Raw genomic sequence first — 14498 nt, 5'->3', positions numbered from 1 at the left:
ACAGACCATTACACAATTAATAGTCATAAGGGTTGCTTATAATGCCAAACCAGTCAACAATCACAACATATTTCTTTAAGGACCCGTGAAATTACAGTTACTGCTATTTTCGTTTACATATATATATGGGAGTAAAATAGTTTATTTTTTCTTATGATTTATTATTATATATTTTTTAAAGATTATTGTGTTATAATAATTTTTTAAAGAGTATCCAAGATGTGCCGTGCAGGACTTTTATCACTTTTAACGGTTGCGACTGTCGTGGTTAGACAGGTGGAATGTACGGCTCCAGGTAATAAAATAACGTTTTTAGTCCATATTTGGTGCATTAGGTTTCATATTTGCTTTATATCAATCACAACATTGGCTCGTATAAACAATTTGTTATTCAACATCACGTTACTCTACTTTTGGTGCTGTAGACTATTCAATCATTTTGGAGTTTTGAGTCAATTATCAGCAACTCTACATGAAATTAAAGCACAATACAGTACACAGCACCACCTAACAATCAACCTTTGATACACTATGAATATAAGAACGTAAACCATATGTTGATGCCCTCTTGTTTTAGCTCGAATGAAGGCGCCAACATTCGGCCTAATCAAATCAACATCAATTACTGTGAATTTTGAATCAGTGACTTCAGCCGTAAGGTATCACGTCACCGTGACACAAAAGTACGATTCGAGCTTCACGCAGTCATTTACGACGACGAATGAGACCTCATTTGTATTCGAAGTAAGTACAGTAAACTGTAAAGCAACTTTTATTGACAGCCAATATTACAAAAATAGCCTACGTTATAATATGAATTATAGAAGTGAGAATGGTAACACGCTTGTATATTTTCTAACCATTTGCTGTAGTCGAACGGTTCAAGTTTTCAATATTCCCTCATAAAATCATCTAAATCTAAAATATTGTTCACGATAGCTTTGTTGCTGTGCTAATTTGGTGTTGTTTTGCAAGAAAACTGTTTTTGCGAATATGGCCATTTTACTACTTGTAGCGTCTTTCAAGTACACATTAGATCAAACCAGCTGTTTTCATTTAAAGTTGTGTGGCGCAAAAGTCGTTTTTGATCAGAATTGAGCAAACCATGATCAATTTTGATTTCTGAAATTTTCAACTTTACTTGCGGGTGCCACTGAGCCGAAATGAGTTTTATAAAATTGTGATGGAATGGCAACAACCAGATATATTCCAAACAAAAATCTTTGTACAAAAATAAAAGCCATTATAGTTATACTGCATCAGAAAGTGAAATCGTAGTCAACTATTTTAATTTAAACTCTATTTGAAGAATCTTATACAAAGTACTTTATACGATGTCACCGTCAAAGCGGAAAATTCACAAGGAGAAATTGGTGAAAATAGCCCATCATCAACTGTTCAAACAAGTTGGTTCATTTCTAACTATTAATTAAAATTATTATACATTAATGCAGACTAAGCGAGTATGGATAATCAACTGTTTTAGTTAGGCATATTTGATTACCAAACAAACCTCAAGAACGTACAGTACGAACGAGCCTTTTGAACATAGAAACAGATTGCATTAATTTTTAGAAGTGTTGGCTTATGGTTCTTTACCTTTCTCAATTTTTGTTTTAAATTTTGAGCACTTCGAGTCGGCTAATGTAATTTCTTCTTATTCATAGTGCCAGGAGTTCCAACGCTTAAAGCTGGCAACCCACTTCCGACGGGTTCATTCGTATTTTTCAACACGCCTAATTCTGCAAGAGTGTCACAGTGGAGGTTGCAGTATAGGGAAAAGGGAACAGGAGATAGCGCGATGTCGATTGACGGCGGATATTATGCTTTATGGTAAGCTTTTATGCTGAAAGTTAGTGGTATTACTTGGGTTAGTCTATAAGTCAAAATCACCGACTGACAATTCTGCATATTAACCAAAACGATTCAAAGCTAAAGAAGACTTATTATTAACTTTTCCTGGTTTCATAAATGTAAATTGCTAAAAATGAATTGTCTAGCCCAGTGTTTCTCAACCTATGATCGCGACCCAAAACTGGGTCGCCTGAAAATTTTTTAGAGTCTCTTGCCTTTTTCAATAAAAAACTAAAAGTTGGTATTGAAGTGTTGCTCAATAGTAATTGCATGGGGAGTATCACTGCGTAAAAACTTGGCAGTATTTATTTTGCTTTAGTAAAGCCACGCCTCGATTTCAAAACCTCGCTGGTGGCAAACACGCGCAGTTTTCTCACTTTAAAATAATTGATGGTGAGATAAATGGTATATAGAGTGGATTGTTTTATATTATTCATTTAGTTTTGGTCATAAAAGTATAATACGTTTAGTATTACAGCATATCCTTGGGTCGCGTGAAAAAAAGGTTGAGAACCACTGGGCTCATTTAGAATTCGAAATTTAGATTTTAGTCAAATTGAATCGGCAAATTCTTCATGAACAGAACTGATGTATATCTGCTGAACTAACCCTTTGAGTAAGAACTAGTTTCAACTTTTTTACTGGCATTCGACAGGATATCAGGGCTCAAAGGCGACACAGAATATGAAATTCGGGGAAGAGCTTTACAGATTAATGAAAATACCACTTTAACTGAAAGCGAAGTTGATTTTTCGGCATGGCAAACTATAAAAACTGGTATGCTAGCATTCGATCGTATTGCGACCATTACTCAGTATTTATATGGAGTAACATTTCTGATCATACGTAACATTCCAGACATAGTGCAAAATGGGAAGTTGAAAATTTATATTGTAAATACCGCCTTTTCCCGATACGCAGACACCCTTTTATGGTCTCCTAAAATCGTTGGTTTCAGGCATGAGTGGTCTCGGTAATCTCATCTTCTCTACTGTACTTTAAGCTAGTAGTAATCAATCAATCTGTTGTTGGTTCATGGATGTACAATACACAATGTATCTTATACAGATACCCCATGCTCAAAACCCCTATAAGTATTATATTGGCATCCTTGATTTCAGATACTCTGTCTGTGTTTGGTCGCGTCGATTTGGTTGATTTAACATACAGCAGTGCATATTCAACAGCCCATAGCAACGAATGGAACTCGACCTTAGCTGTTATACAAAGTGCTTATGCTTCTGTCAGTAGCGTCAAGTCGATTAATATTATCAGAATCGAAGATAACGGTGGAAAACCAGTGGCTTACTATCAATTAAGAGTCACAGATAAAACTCTTCCATCTGCAATAGATTATACAATAAGTGGATCGCAATTCTCCGATTCAATTATAAACAACGGAGGTACGGTAAATTCACGGCATTTTCCAATGGTCATGTTTCATTTTATCGAAGATATTTGTGATTATTGGCGTCATGTTATGATTAGGTCATTTTCCTTTTGAGAAAATACCAAGGCCCGTGGTATTGTACGGCTCTTCAATAATCAACAGGATTTTGTTAATTTATTTTATGGCTATGTATTCTGTAAATATGCAATTAGTTTGCTTCATATAACTATCCGTCCCGAAGTTTGTTATTTAATTTTCAAAACAGTCTCAGGTCGATTATTTCCCAGTATTTCTGACTGTAGGCTACTCCCCGCTGTTACAGGGTGGTGGTTTTTATAATTTATTTCGCCGTTTTAGTCGCGTATTTGAAACTATTGCCTGCTTAAATGTTCGATCCGAACTGACCACCGGACTTATAGACTTTTTGTGTCTTATGGACCTACCTTCCCTAGCTGAAGTATGGAATCTCATACGCTATAAAACCATAGGATTGGGAGAGGATCTAAAATTAAATTTAAACAAGGCCGAGACAATGTAGTTGTTCGATAATTTCATCCATCAATAAGGTAGTTTTATGTTGCTCAATAGTAAGAAAACGAATCCGGTTTGTTTAAAGAATGATATACCATTGTTGTATGTTATCGTGCTTATGTTACTAACTTTCATCAACCTATTTAAATTTCAGATGAAGCCGTTGGGACTCCTCTTATAGGATTTCAAAGCTCTATAAGGCAATACGATGTATACACTTTGGTATATTCTCCAAATTCGTCGAAGGTTTGCGACAAGCTGGTTGATAGATATATGTTGGTTGCACCGGAAAACCAGGACACGCTTGAAGTTGATTTAAGTGTTTTTTTATCCGATGGATCAACCGAAGCTGATATGGATAGTCTGATAATATCTGGCACAAGTATTTCATGATTATATTATCGCCCAACTGTACATAGCTCGTCATTTAACTAATTGTGTTTTCGTTATCTCAGAAAATTCTAAATAAAACCAGAGAAAATATGTTTTTTCGGTGGCATTTTCTAATTGTCATACCTTTAGTTAGCTAGCTGCACGACTGCGGGGTTGCATCGTATGCTATGATTATATTCTCCAGAATTCCATCGATTCGAGATGGCCGCCGTTTAAATTATAATGTAATATGTATCTCCTGAATCACTGAGTTGTACCAACCATAGAGTAAGGAGTTCATAATAAATACTTTTTGAAATTTGGGATAAAAACGACATTGTTACAAGCCATATACAACGTTTTTTTTAGAATTACTCACAGATGATGGCGTTGTTCAACAAACCGTATCGCCCAACACCGTTCTCGGATTAAATCCAAAGTTTCTTGTGAAAGATTGTCTCAGAAATCAAGCTTCGGATGATAATAATTCTTCCTATACTCAGTTTTTATCAGCGATGAATATTGTTCAACGAACAGAATATGTTGAAGCGTTGTTTTACACCACAAGTTGGATCATAGTTTATTATTTCAATTTTTGTGTGAAATTGTCTTTCGATTTTCTGATAATTTAACGACGATAAGGTGTCTCCCGCCGCGGCCAAGTTACGCTTATCACTAGCGCAGTAAAGTGACGATCGGAAAATGAATAAAATCAAAATTCATCCATTTTTGGAGGATGGACGAGTAGTCTTTATTATTGCTACAGCATCCTTACAAGATATACGCGGATACGCGCAATTAATATGTCTCGCGTAACCTAACTCCTAATATTTTTTAACTAAAGCATATATGCTTGATAAATTGATGGTTTGCTCAAACAATTTCTTGCAAAATGTACAGCTTTTTGTACTTCAGGGGTGAGTAATGAGCATGCGGCAATTTAACAAACGCGTTTTCAAACAATTACCTATTTTCTATATTATACTATTTTATTGAAAGATGCAAGTGCAAGCATTTTAAACATCTCTGACATAACGGTTGCATCATCATCAAATGAGAGTATAGCAACTATCAGTATCCCTGCAGTTGATAAAGCAATAAAGTACGAGCTTCTAAATGCCAGTAATGTTCTAAATAGCGTACCAGAAAAGGATATTGATGGTTCAGAGTATATCAAAGTAAGTCTGTATTTTGTATTTTTCTGAGTATTGTTCAAAACTGTGGAGTCGTAGACGGAGATTCGCATGTCTCCACTAGAGCCGCAGCCTAAATTCTGAATTATCGGGAGTCAGAAGTCGGAGTGTCAGACGTTCAATAAGAATTGGGATCAAGGTTTTGGTATTAGAATTTGATTTTCTCGTATTCTAAAATGGTGTCGGAGACATATTTTTCACAGCCCGTATTCGAAACCACGTCTGAATGAATTCTTCTCTACTGCACATCCCGTGGTATTTCCGATGGCGCTTTCCAGTTAAATATGTCTTTTTTTCTGATACAGGTAACTCAACAGTGGGAACAAACGTCTCAACCATCTCTGAAATTTGCAGTTCGAGTGAGTACTCGAAAACAGGATGGAAGTATAGGCTCAGTTACATCTGGTTATGTAACAATCTTATCAGGTGAATCTCATTCCAGGTTTTGAAATTCCCCTTTTAGTTATCGTTAAAAACATCCCAAACGAATCGAAAAGTTTCAAATATTTTCATTTTGAAATTTGCCATTTTGACCGTGTTGTTTTGTATTCGACAGTCAAAAAACCTTAATATATATTTTTACAAGATATCGATATTCAAATATACGGACACGGAGTCCAGAAAAGTACTTTTTGTACCGTACCCACCGCCACGCATGGTGGATTAAAACCGTGTTCCTATAAAAAAAAATGATGATTCAGCGGAATTTGAAGGAAATATCAGAATAAAAAATTTTGGAATAAACAAAAGTATTAGCCTCCTATCTACAACAACAACCTTCATTCACTAAAAATTACTCAAAAATTGATCCAGTAGGATATCATTAAATGAATTTAATATAATTGTTTTCTTTATATTCAAAAATGTTTTGTTAATTTATTCAGAATGGTAAATAATTCGGTTTTATTTTGTGATATATAGATATCAATCTATGACAAATGTTTGAAAACCATATAAATATGGAGCATGTGGAAACAGAGTGAAATCAAAACTCGCATAAACACCTTTCATCCCAAATAATTCCAGGCCCATATGACGTCAACGAAACGACATGCTCTATTGCAGGGGTCGGCAACCTCCGGCCAGCGGAGCAATATAATCCAACCCGCGACGCTTCGCTGAATCATAGTATCAAAGCAGCTGTTTTGACGATTATAGTCTTTACGTAACAGAATTTATTGTGAGGCACGTGTATGGACTAACTTATATTATAACGATATTCACAATTAATCGTTTAATCAGCCTATACCTTAATCATAATTATACATATGGCAACGAAACGCAGAAAAGTTGATGCTACGTGCAAATGGTTTAATTGCGCAGAAAATGTTCAAATGGTCACTCTTCGCGCGCCGCTTAAAATTTAACTTCTGGCCTGTGTGAAAAAAATGTGATTCATCGGCCATCCGTTCGGTTTTTAACCTTCTATAAATATGTGCGGCCAGCCAATGACTTGCAACCTTTAATTTTGGCCCGCGAGTAACGAAAGGTTGCCGACCCCTGCTCTATTGTTAGTTAATTTATGCGCTCACAAATTAAAAATGTAATATATTTGACAATGAAACCAATTGATTTTTAGGTCGAGGAGCTTGCTCAAGTTGTTCTTCAAATGCCTTTTGTGTAACTATGTCGACACAAATAGTCTCTTGTGCATGTAACACTGGATATGTTGGAGATGGTCTCTCCTGTTTCTTATCAGAGATGACTATTGCATCACCAACTGGTAAGGAATTAACGCTAAATTATATATGTATGAATAAAAAATTAAAAAAACTGATATTCACTAGGCATTCAAGATTCCCTATAACATTGCTGAGTTATTTTTTTTTTAATTTTTGTGGAGCGCCGTGCATGTGACCATGTTCATGGACAAATTAAAGTTACTATATACCTTTGAATCACATTGAGCTCAACTAGCTACCGAGTTCAACGAAAGCCGTTCTGTTTTTTTTTTCAGCATAGATATAACGTTTTTTGAATGTTGTTTAGATTCTTCAGATCAATCGATTACATATACAACATCACTGATAACTAGTAATTCAGATGTAGACAGTCGTACTCCAGTAGGTGAGTATTCATTGGGTTGGAACTCGCATATGTCGACCCTGAAACGCCAAACGTTTTTGATAGCGTCGCTAAGTTATCAAACGATCACATATTCAAGCTGCCATGTTAATCAGACAAAAAATAACAGTTTAACATTCAATTTAGCCGTCTTGTACTCTTTCGCATCTCATAAAATATTTATTATTTAGATTCTTCTGAAGAAATGATAACAAACTCCAACTCACAAATTTCTACCACATCTGGAGTAGCGAGCAGCACTCGCCTGCGTAAGTACGGTATTTCATTCATTTCACATTCTCAGGTGGAAAGGTACACGCATATGCAGCACTTTAAATATACCTCTGCGAGTTCGTGTGCTAAATTATTGATAAAAATTGGAATTCATGTATTTATTTCCAGATTATGCATTTTGCTTTGTTGTTTCGACCATATCGCACTTAATTTTCCGAGCAATTGGATCTTTCTGAAGAGGAAATTTCATATACTCGCTAGATGTCAGGAGAGTCAATTTTGACAGCATCTCGAAGATGCCGGCCATAAGACCCAAACATAACATACTATACTTAAAAAAAAACTCTGCTTTATTCATCGTTTTATATTGTTTATAATTTTGCTTTATCGTGTTACGCTATTTTTGAGACAAGAGAGCTATGCTCAAATATATGGTCACGTATCGCTCATATGCGTTCGCGGAACCGCCACATGGTGGCAAATTTTGATGCCGTCATAGCACACAAAAAAACGAATCCCATGCAGCTCACCGGAATATTTGAAATAAATCAAAGTAATAGCCTTCTAGCGAAAAATTTAATCTTCAAGCACTGAAAATTTCAAAGCAATTGGTCCAGTAATCAAAGAGAGAAGCGATTTTTCTGTGACAAAGAACAACGACATAATAACAAAACGATCTACAGGCCAACTACGTGTCCAATCAAACGACTCAACTTTTTATACATATACATACAAAAAAGAGCTTTTAGGTTTTCTGAAGTTTAGGTACACTCCGAACGTGACTCTACAAATGTAATAACTTGGACATTTACCGAACTAACCGTTTAGTTTTTTCCTCAGCATACATATAACGTTTTTTTTTTAAATATAAATGTTGTTTAGCGTTTTCAGATTTATAAATTAAATATACAACATCACTGATAACTAGTAATTCAGATGTAGACAGCCGTACACTAGTAGGTGAGTATTCATGGGGTTATGAACTTGCATATGTCGACCCTGAAGCGTCAAACGTTTTTGATAGCGTCGCCACGTTGTCAAATAATCACATAGGCAAGCTGCACTGTTAATCAGACGACAAATCACAGTTTGACATATCACTGTCTGTACGCTTTCTTATCTCATCAAATACATATTGTTTAGATTCTTCTGAAGAAATGGTAACAAACGCCAACTCACAAATCTCTACTACATCTGGAGTAGCGAGCAGCACTCGCCTGCGTAAGTACGGTATTTCATTTATATCACTTTCTCAGGTAGGAAGGTACACGCATCTGAAGTACTTTCAAATATTCTTCTGTGAGTTCGCATGCTAAATTATCGATACAAAAGAGATAAAGAAACAAAATTAACCATGGAATTCATGAATTTATTTCCAGATTATGCAGTTTGCTTTATTGTTTCGACCATATCGCACATAATTTTCCGAGCGATTGGATTTTTCTGAAGAGGAAATCTATACACTCGCTGGATATCAGAAGAGTCAATTTTTACAGCATGTAGTTAACTACCAATCTTGAAAATGCCGGGCATAAGAACCAAACATTACATACTATACTATCTTCAATAAAAACTTTGCTTCAATCATCGTATTATATTGTTAATAATTTTGCTTTATCGTGTTATGCTATTTTCAAGATAAAACGGCTCCACTTTTCTTTTTATACATATACATACAAAACATAAATGTGATATTTTAAGTTTTATGAAGTTTAGGTACTTAGGACGTGTCTCCACAAATGTAATAACTTGGACGTTCAAACTAACTAGTTTGAACAGCAAGCAATTTTCGTTAGTTCCCATATATTTTTATTTTTCAATGACCATTCTTATTGTAATGGAAACGACATTTTGTAACATTTCTACATTTTTTCTATTTTATAGTTGTGGTTTAATGCAAGTATTATATTACAGTTTTTATTTCCATATTATTTTAAACATGTTTATTGGATAGGCCAGAAATTAGCATTTTTACACTTCCATCCTCCAAATGCTGCTCAAATTAAAAGTATGACTGTTTAACATTCATAATTATACTGTTTTTGGCATTCACGTCGGATATGAATGTCTGCTCTTCTACTGCACCAAATATATATCAGCTGCTGCGATCATTATCATCACTGAGTGGAAGCTAATTTCTTACCTTACGAGTTGGAAATATTTTCACTACGAAATGTATTGCCTATTGCTATTGCTATTGCTAATTTCAATCCAAATCATAGCTTTCTTTGTTTCAAAACATTACATGACTGTTTCAATTTAAAAAATTGAGATATGGCTTGAGGGCGATAAGCAATAATTGAACTAACTTTTTTTAATCCCTTGTAAATGTCACTTTAGATCTTAACCAAGTATATTGCAGTTAAAATAAATGTTCAAAGTAAAAGTTTTTATTTGTTTAGTCAAGGTTTTGTTTATTGAACATACTCGTATACTACTTTCCAGATAGATATTCATTAAATTAATGTGGTTTACTAGGACTTTGTTGAAAATTTGCACTTTTGTCCTTCTAAGAGTAATACTCACAAGTCGTTGAACTGGGCCCCAGAAATAGTTGCACTTGAAAACATTCGAATTATTCATACAGTACAAACCATACAAAAATGAGATATTTAATGGTTCACCTTTAGGCTTGCACGTAATTTACGGAATTACGTAATTATTTGGAGTTACGGAAGGAAAGTTACGAATTACGTAAAGTCGTAATTCTTGCATTGAAACGAGCTTTCTTCAAAGCAGTCAATTTCGTCGATTGCGAAAAATGAAAGCTCAACAAGTAGAAGAAGTTAGAGTTCCGGTATTCGCAGCCGTTTTTCTCACTTCTCTCTCTCTTGTTAGGTAGGTGAAGGAAGTCATGACGCGTTGCCATTTACTAACCTATTATCAACTTCTCTGGCATGGCCAATGTAAATTATTAACGTAGTTAAGGGGGAAGAATTGAGTAGGGCCGTTTGACGCCAACACACCTGGTTTTAACTTCTCCCGTAACTTAACCGTAGATAAGGGATAAAATTGCGTTGAGACCGATTGACGCCAACACACCTGGTTTCAACTTCTCTCGCATGGCCATGGCCAATGTACATAATAACCGTAGATAGGGGGAAGAATTGTGTTAAGACCGATGGACGCTAACACGCACGGTTTCAACTTCTTCGGGTGAAATGACTAATGAACGCAGGAGATCAATCTTTCAAACATGGTCTATCAAACATTTGTATCCATTTTACTTTTATTTATTATTTACTTGTTCCAGTTTTCCGTTACTTATGGTATATATGTTCCGTTTCTATTTTATAGTCACGCGTTTAAATAGTGGGAATTCCCCACCAAGTGTGGATTAGCAATGCCTAACCATTCTTTATTGTTAATATCAACACTTGATATATGAACATGGAATATCATACTGTTTTTGGCTGTTTTATTTCAGACTTGGGGTATAAACAGGAAAATATCCATAACCTTTCAACACGACGATCTTGTGAAATTTAACGAAGAGCTTTCGCGACGAATTGGAACCAAAGAGCGAATTGAGCGAAAAGAGCGATTGATCACTCGCACCAATACCTCGCCGTGATCATTAATGTCGCGCTTATCAAATAGCAATATGACGACAAAAGAGAGATTGCGTAATGAACCAACGCAACTTCGTCTTCTCGGCATCGGTAAAGCGATTGAGACGGCAGAGAAACAGCAAAACGACGGATTCCTCGCGGACCGCTAAAAATTTAACTGCTATCATATATAATCAAATATGAGCCAGTGTGTTTATTGTGTGGGAGATATATTTTCCATTACAAAATCTTGATGTTCTGTTAACGGTTTTATCGTTATATATCAGTCCTGACTTGGCCTTGCTCATGATGTTTTTCACAATTCCTCTCAATATTTCGGCCATATATGATTAACTGTCTAACGAAATGCGGCAACTTATTTTGGTTTATCGTCGACTTGAATACCACCGGCACTCGACCAAACTTGTGTCAATCTTGGCCGATAGGATCGCCGACTTGAGTTAGCAAATAAATGTCGTGAGTGTAAAATAAATGTCACAAAATGAATTGTTTTGCGATATAACTTTGTATTTTCGGAGAAGGCATATCATATAAGTTCCATATTTAAATTATACTCAAATAAATAATATTTGATCTAAATTTATCGCAAATAATGTTATAAACATTCAGTCCGCGAAATGATTAAATGTAAAATGAAGCATGGTAATCGGAATATCGTCAATAAGTCGACATCAATAATTATTATTATAAAATGCTAACAAGGCAGTAATGTCGGATAATGCAGAAGACGCTGCAAAAACAAGTCTTCGTAGCGAGGAAATCGCAAGTATAATCAAACGAGAGAATACGCTCCTCGTTGGTTAATAAATTAGAAACCCGTAATTTTTATTCAGTACTAAGGTGGTTTTAAAAAACTATCGTTTTCATAAATATCCGTATACCAGTGTCGGTAATGATAAAATAAAATTGATCGCATAAAAATGGGACGGTTAATTTGCGAAGGTGATAAAGGAAAACCAAAGCTAACACAAAAGATAAAAATCAGAATAAAATTAATTTGAATTCACTCCTTGATATTTGTATTTAACATCTGCCGCCGGCGTGTAGTACTGCCAAGAATATGAAAACCCAACTTCAATGTCCCCTTCGGAAAAGAAGTGGATTCAATTGGTTGTTATGATAGGTTTAAATGCGTGGAAAAATATCGCAATTACGGGGTCATTACGTAATTGATTTTGCCGTAATTACGGAATTGATTTTTGTCAATTACGTGCAAGCCTATTCACCTTTCAATAGTCAAACTACAATGCTTATCAATAGGCACTAGCGCCGTCACGCATCTACATTTTGGTATCAACAAGATTCTAAATACAGATAGATTTTCTTTGGACTTCCAATGGGCGAGTGTTGGTGAAAAAACAGGGATACCAATACCCTATCGATATCTGATGAAGAAGATCTGCAAAAAATCAGATAAGTTGAATAATTGTAATAACCATTGTAATTTTCTACGATGGCTATTTGAACCTAACTCTTTATTGTTGTTGTTAGGCCCCGCTTTTAATAGAATCCCTTTAAAAAGTTTTTTGTATACTTTTTATTCTTTTCTTAAATGAAACACACATCCAATGTCTCCTGTCCATGTATTACCTATATATTGTTCCAAAATGAACTGGGAATCTAACAATTTACATCATCATGTTAGTACAAGTCACTGTCGATACCTTCATGTTAAATGAGATCAGTGAGATCTCATCTAGATTTCTACCATCTGACCGTATTTTGGTGCACTTCAACATCAGATCTCTACCAAAATACATTGATCGTCTAGTCGAATTGACATCAAAGTTACACTATCTCCCGCATATAATTGCGCTAAGTGAGACAAAAATTAAAGCTGAGGCAACGGTCGAATATAAATGTCGACATCCCAGGATATAAGTTTACATCTGTCCGCACTCCTACAGAAGCTGGTGGTGTAGGATTTTATCTTAAAAACAACTTAGATTACCAGGTAATTCAAGAATTTGTTTTAGGTCTTAGGATTTCTAAATTGTCAGGACAGGCGGTGTGGTTCAACGGGCTAAGCGTTAGGAATACGCTCGCCACCGCACCTGTAACAACTCTGCGTGGGTTCGCAGGTTCGAATCCCATGCAGGGATGGTTATGTGCGAGAGGATTGCTGGACTCCTCGCCGTCGTTGGGTGGTTCACGTAACCGTTGGTCGGTTACGGCTTCCTCCACCATCAAGTCCATGCTTCCGCAAACAAACAATACAGTAAAACTAATCCCATACCCGACTTGGAATGGTAACCGGACGAGAGGCCGTGGTTCGCCATATGGATAAGCCGTCTTATCGGCTTTCCTCTCCCCGGGATAAATATGTAAATCCTATCCTATCCTATCAAACTAAACTCAAACAACCAGAGATTAGTATAGTTGGTGTAATTTACAGACACCCCAAAGGTAATAAGTAATTTTCTGGAGCAATAGCTCTTGTGTTCGAGAAGCTGGCAATGGCGAAAAAGAGGTTTGTAATATATATTAGGTGATTCCAACATCAACCTACTCATGCCAATCCCACTGCCAAATATTTGGACATGCTTATTGCCTTATATTGCTTATGTCTATATATATATTTAAATTTCAGGTATTTCACTGATATATTTACTGTATATTTGTAAATGTACACTGTATAGTTATTTTTATCTTTTATTCTTTTTAATAAAATAGTTATGTTTATATATCTATATCAAACCTTGTCTGTGAGGTCAGTATAAAATACAATATAAACGTTTTAGTTTGTCACGCAGTGGTTTGGTGCGCTGTGCAAGCAAAGTTAAGATTTGTGGTACCGAGACCTACAATAGATTTATTTAAAATGACCAACCAATTGAAAAAATGGTACCTGGTTGTAAGTGACATTTATTACTATATGGCTAGAATAGATATAAACCTTATGCGAAAAGCAATTTCATCACATTGTGAGGAATTCGCGGCATGAATAGTTATTCTCACAAAACGCTTTCTAGTTACGGAAAGTGACCAAAGCGCTTTTTCATAATTTCGGTTTTGTTAATTTCACCCCTATCTTCTTCCATGCCACAGTAAACTGAGACTGTTTAAAGTCCACATCTCATCGATGTTTTATTTTTATTTTTAACAACAATAAGTCGCCAAGTATATATTACCCTACGTATATATATATATATATCTAATACGGTAGTTAAGTAGACATAGCGTGCTAAAAAAGCGACAGTTATGTAGACGAAAAAATTGTGTAGACAATTTCCTGTCCGCTTAATTATTCCACGTTCCATAATTAAAACGTTTTGCGATATTTTGCTG

At 35.5% G+C, this 14498-nt stretch overlaps 1 protein-coding gene across 4 annotated transcripts; it reads left to right on the top strand.

The window, feature by feature from the left end:
• Nucleotides 1-170: 170 nt before the first annotated feature.
• LOC120333797 (uncharacterized) lies at nt 171-10027 on the top strand. Of its 4 annotated transcripts, XM_078120458.1 has the most exons (15): nt 171-295; nt 578-744; nt 1310-1406; nt 1668-1833; nt 2510-2631; nt 2976-3257; nt 3930-4157; nt 4517-4714; nt 5147-5325; nt 5646-5766; nt 6920-7063; nt 7330-7407; nt 7596-7673; nt 8782-8859; nt 9018-10027. In XM_078120458.1, the coding sequence occupies exons 1-15, from the start codon at nt 220-222 to the stop codon at nt 9083-9085; spliced, it is 2082 nt and encodes a 693-aa protein (XP_077976584.1). In that variant the 5' UTR covers nt 171-219; the 3' UTR covers nt 9086-10027. The 4 variants fall into 4 exon arrangements, with proteins under 4 accessions (XP_077976584.1, XP_039257105.2, XP_077976585.1 ...); XM_039401171.2 differs by lacking the exon at nt 6920-7063; XM_078120459.1 differs by lacking the exon at nt 7596-7673.
• The last annotated feature ends 4471 nt before the right edge of the window (nt 10028-14498 follow it).

Source organism: Styela clava, chromosome 15, assembly GCF_964204865.1.
Source record: "Styela clava chromosome 15, kaStyClav1.hap1.2, whole genome shotgun sequence".
NCBI classification, from domain to species: domain Eukaryota; kingdom Metazoa; phylum Chordata; class Ascidiacea; order Stolidobranchia; family Styelidae; genus Styela; species Styela clava.
This window is presented reverse-complemented; position numbering and strand designations above follow the sequence as displayed.

Excerpts from the sequence above, each read along its gene's own strand:
- LOC120333797 (XM_078120458.1), top strand. The coding sequence starts at position 220 with ATGTGCCGTGCAGGACTTTTATCACTTTTAACGGTTGCGACTGTCGTG. Across the intron at positions 3,258-3,929 it reads TTCAATTATAAACAACGGAG|ATGAAGCCGTTGGGACTCCT; the intron begins GTACGGTAAATT and ends TTTAAATTTCAG. Across the intron at positions 5,767-6,919 it reads TTATGTAACAATCTTATCAG|GTCGAGGAGCTTGCTCAAGT; the intron begins GTGAATCTCATT and ends ATTGATTTTTAG.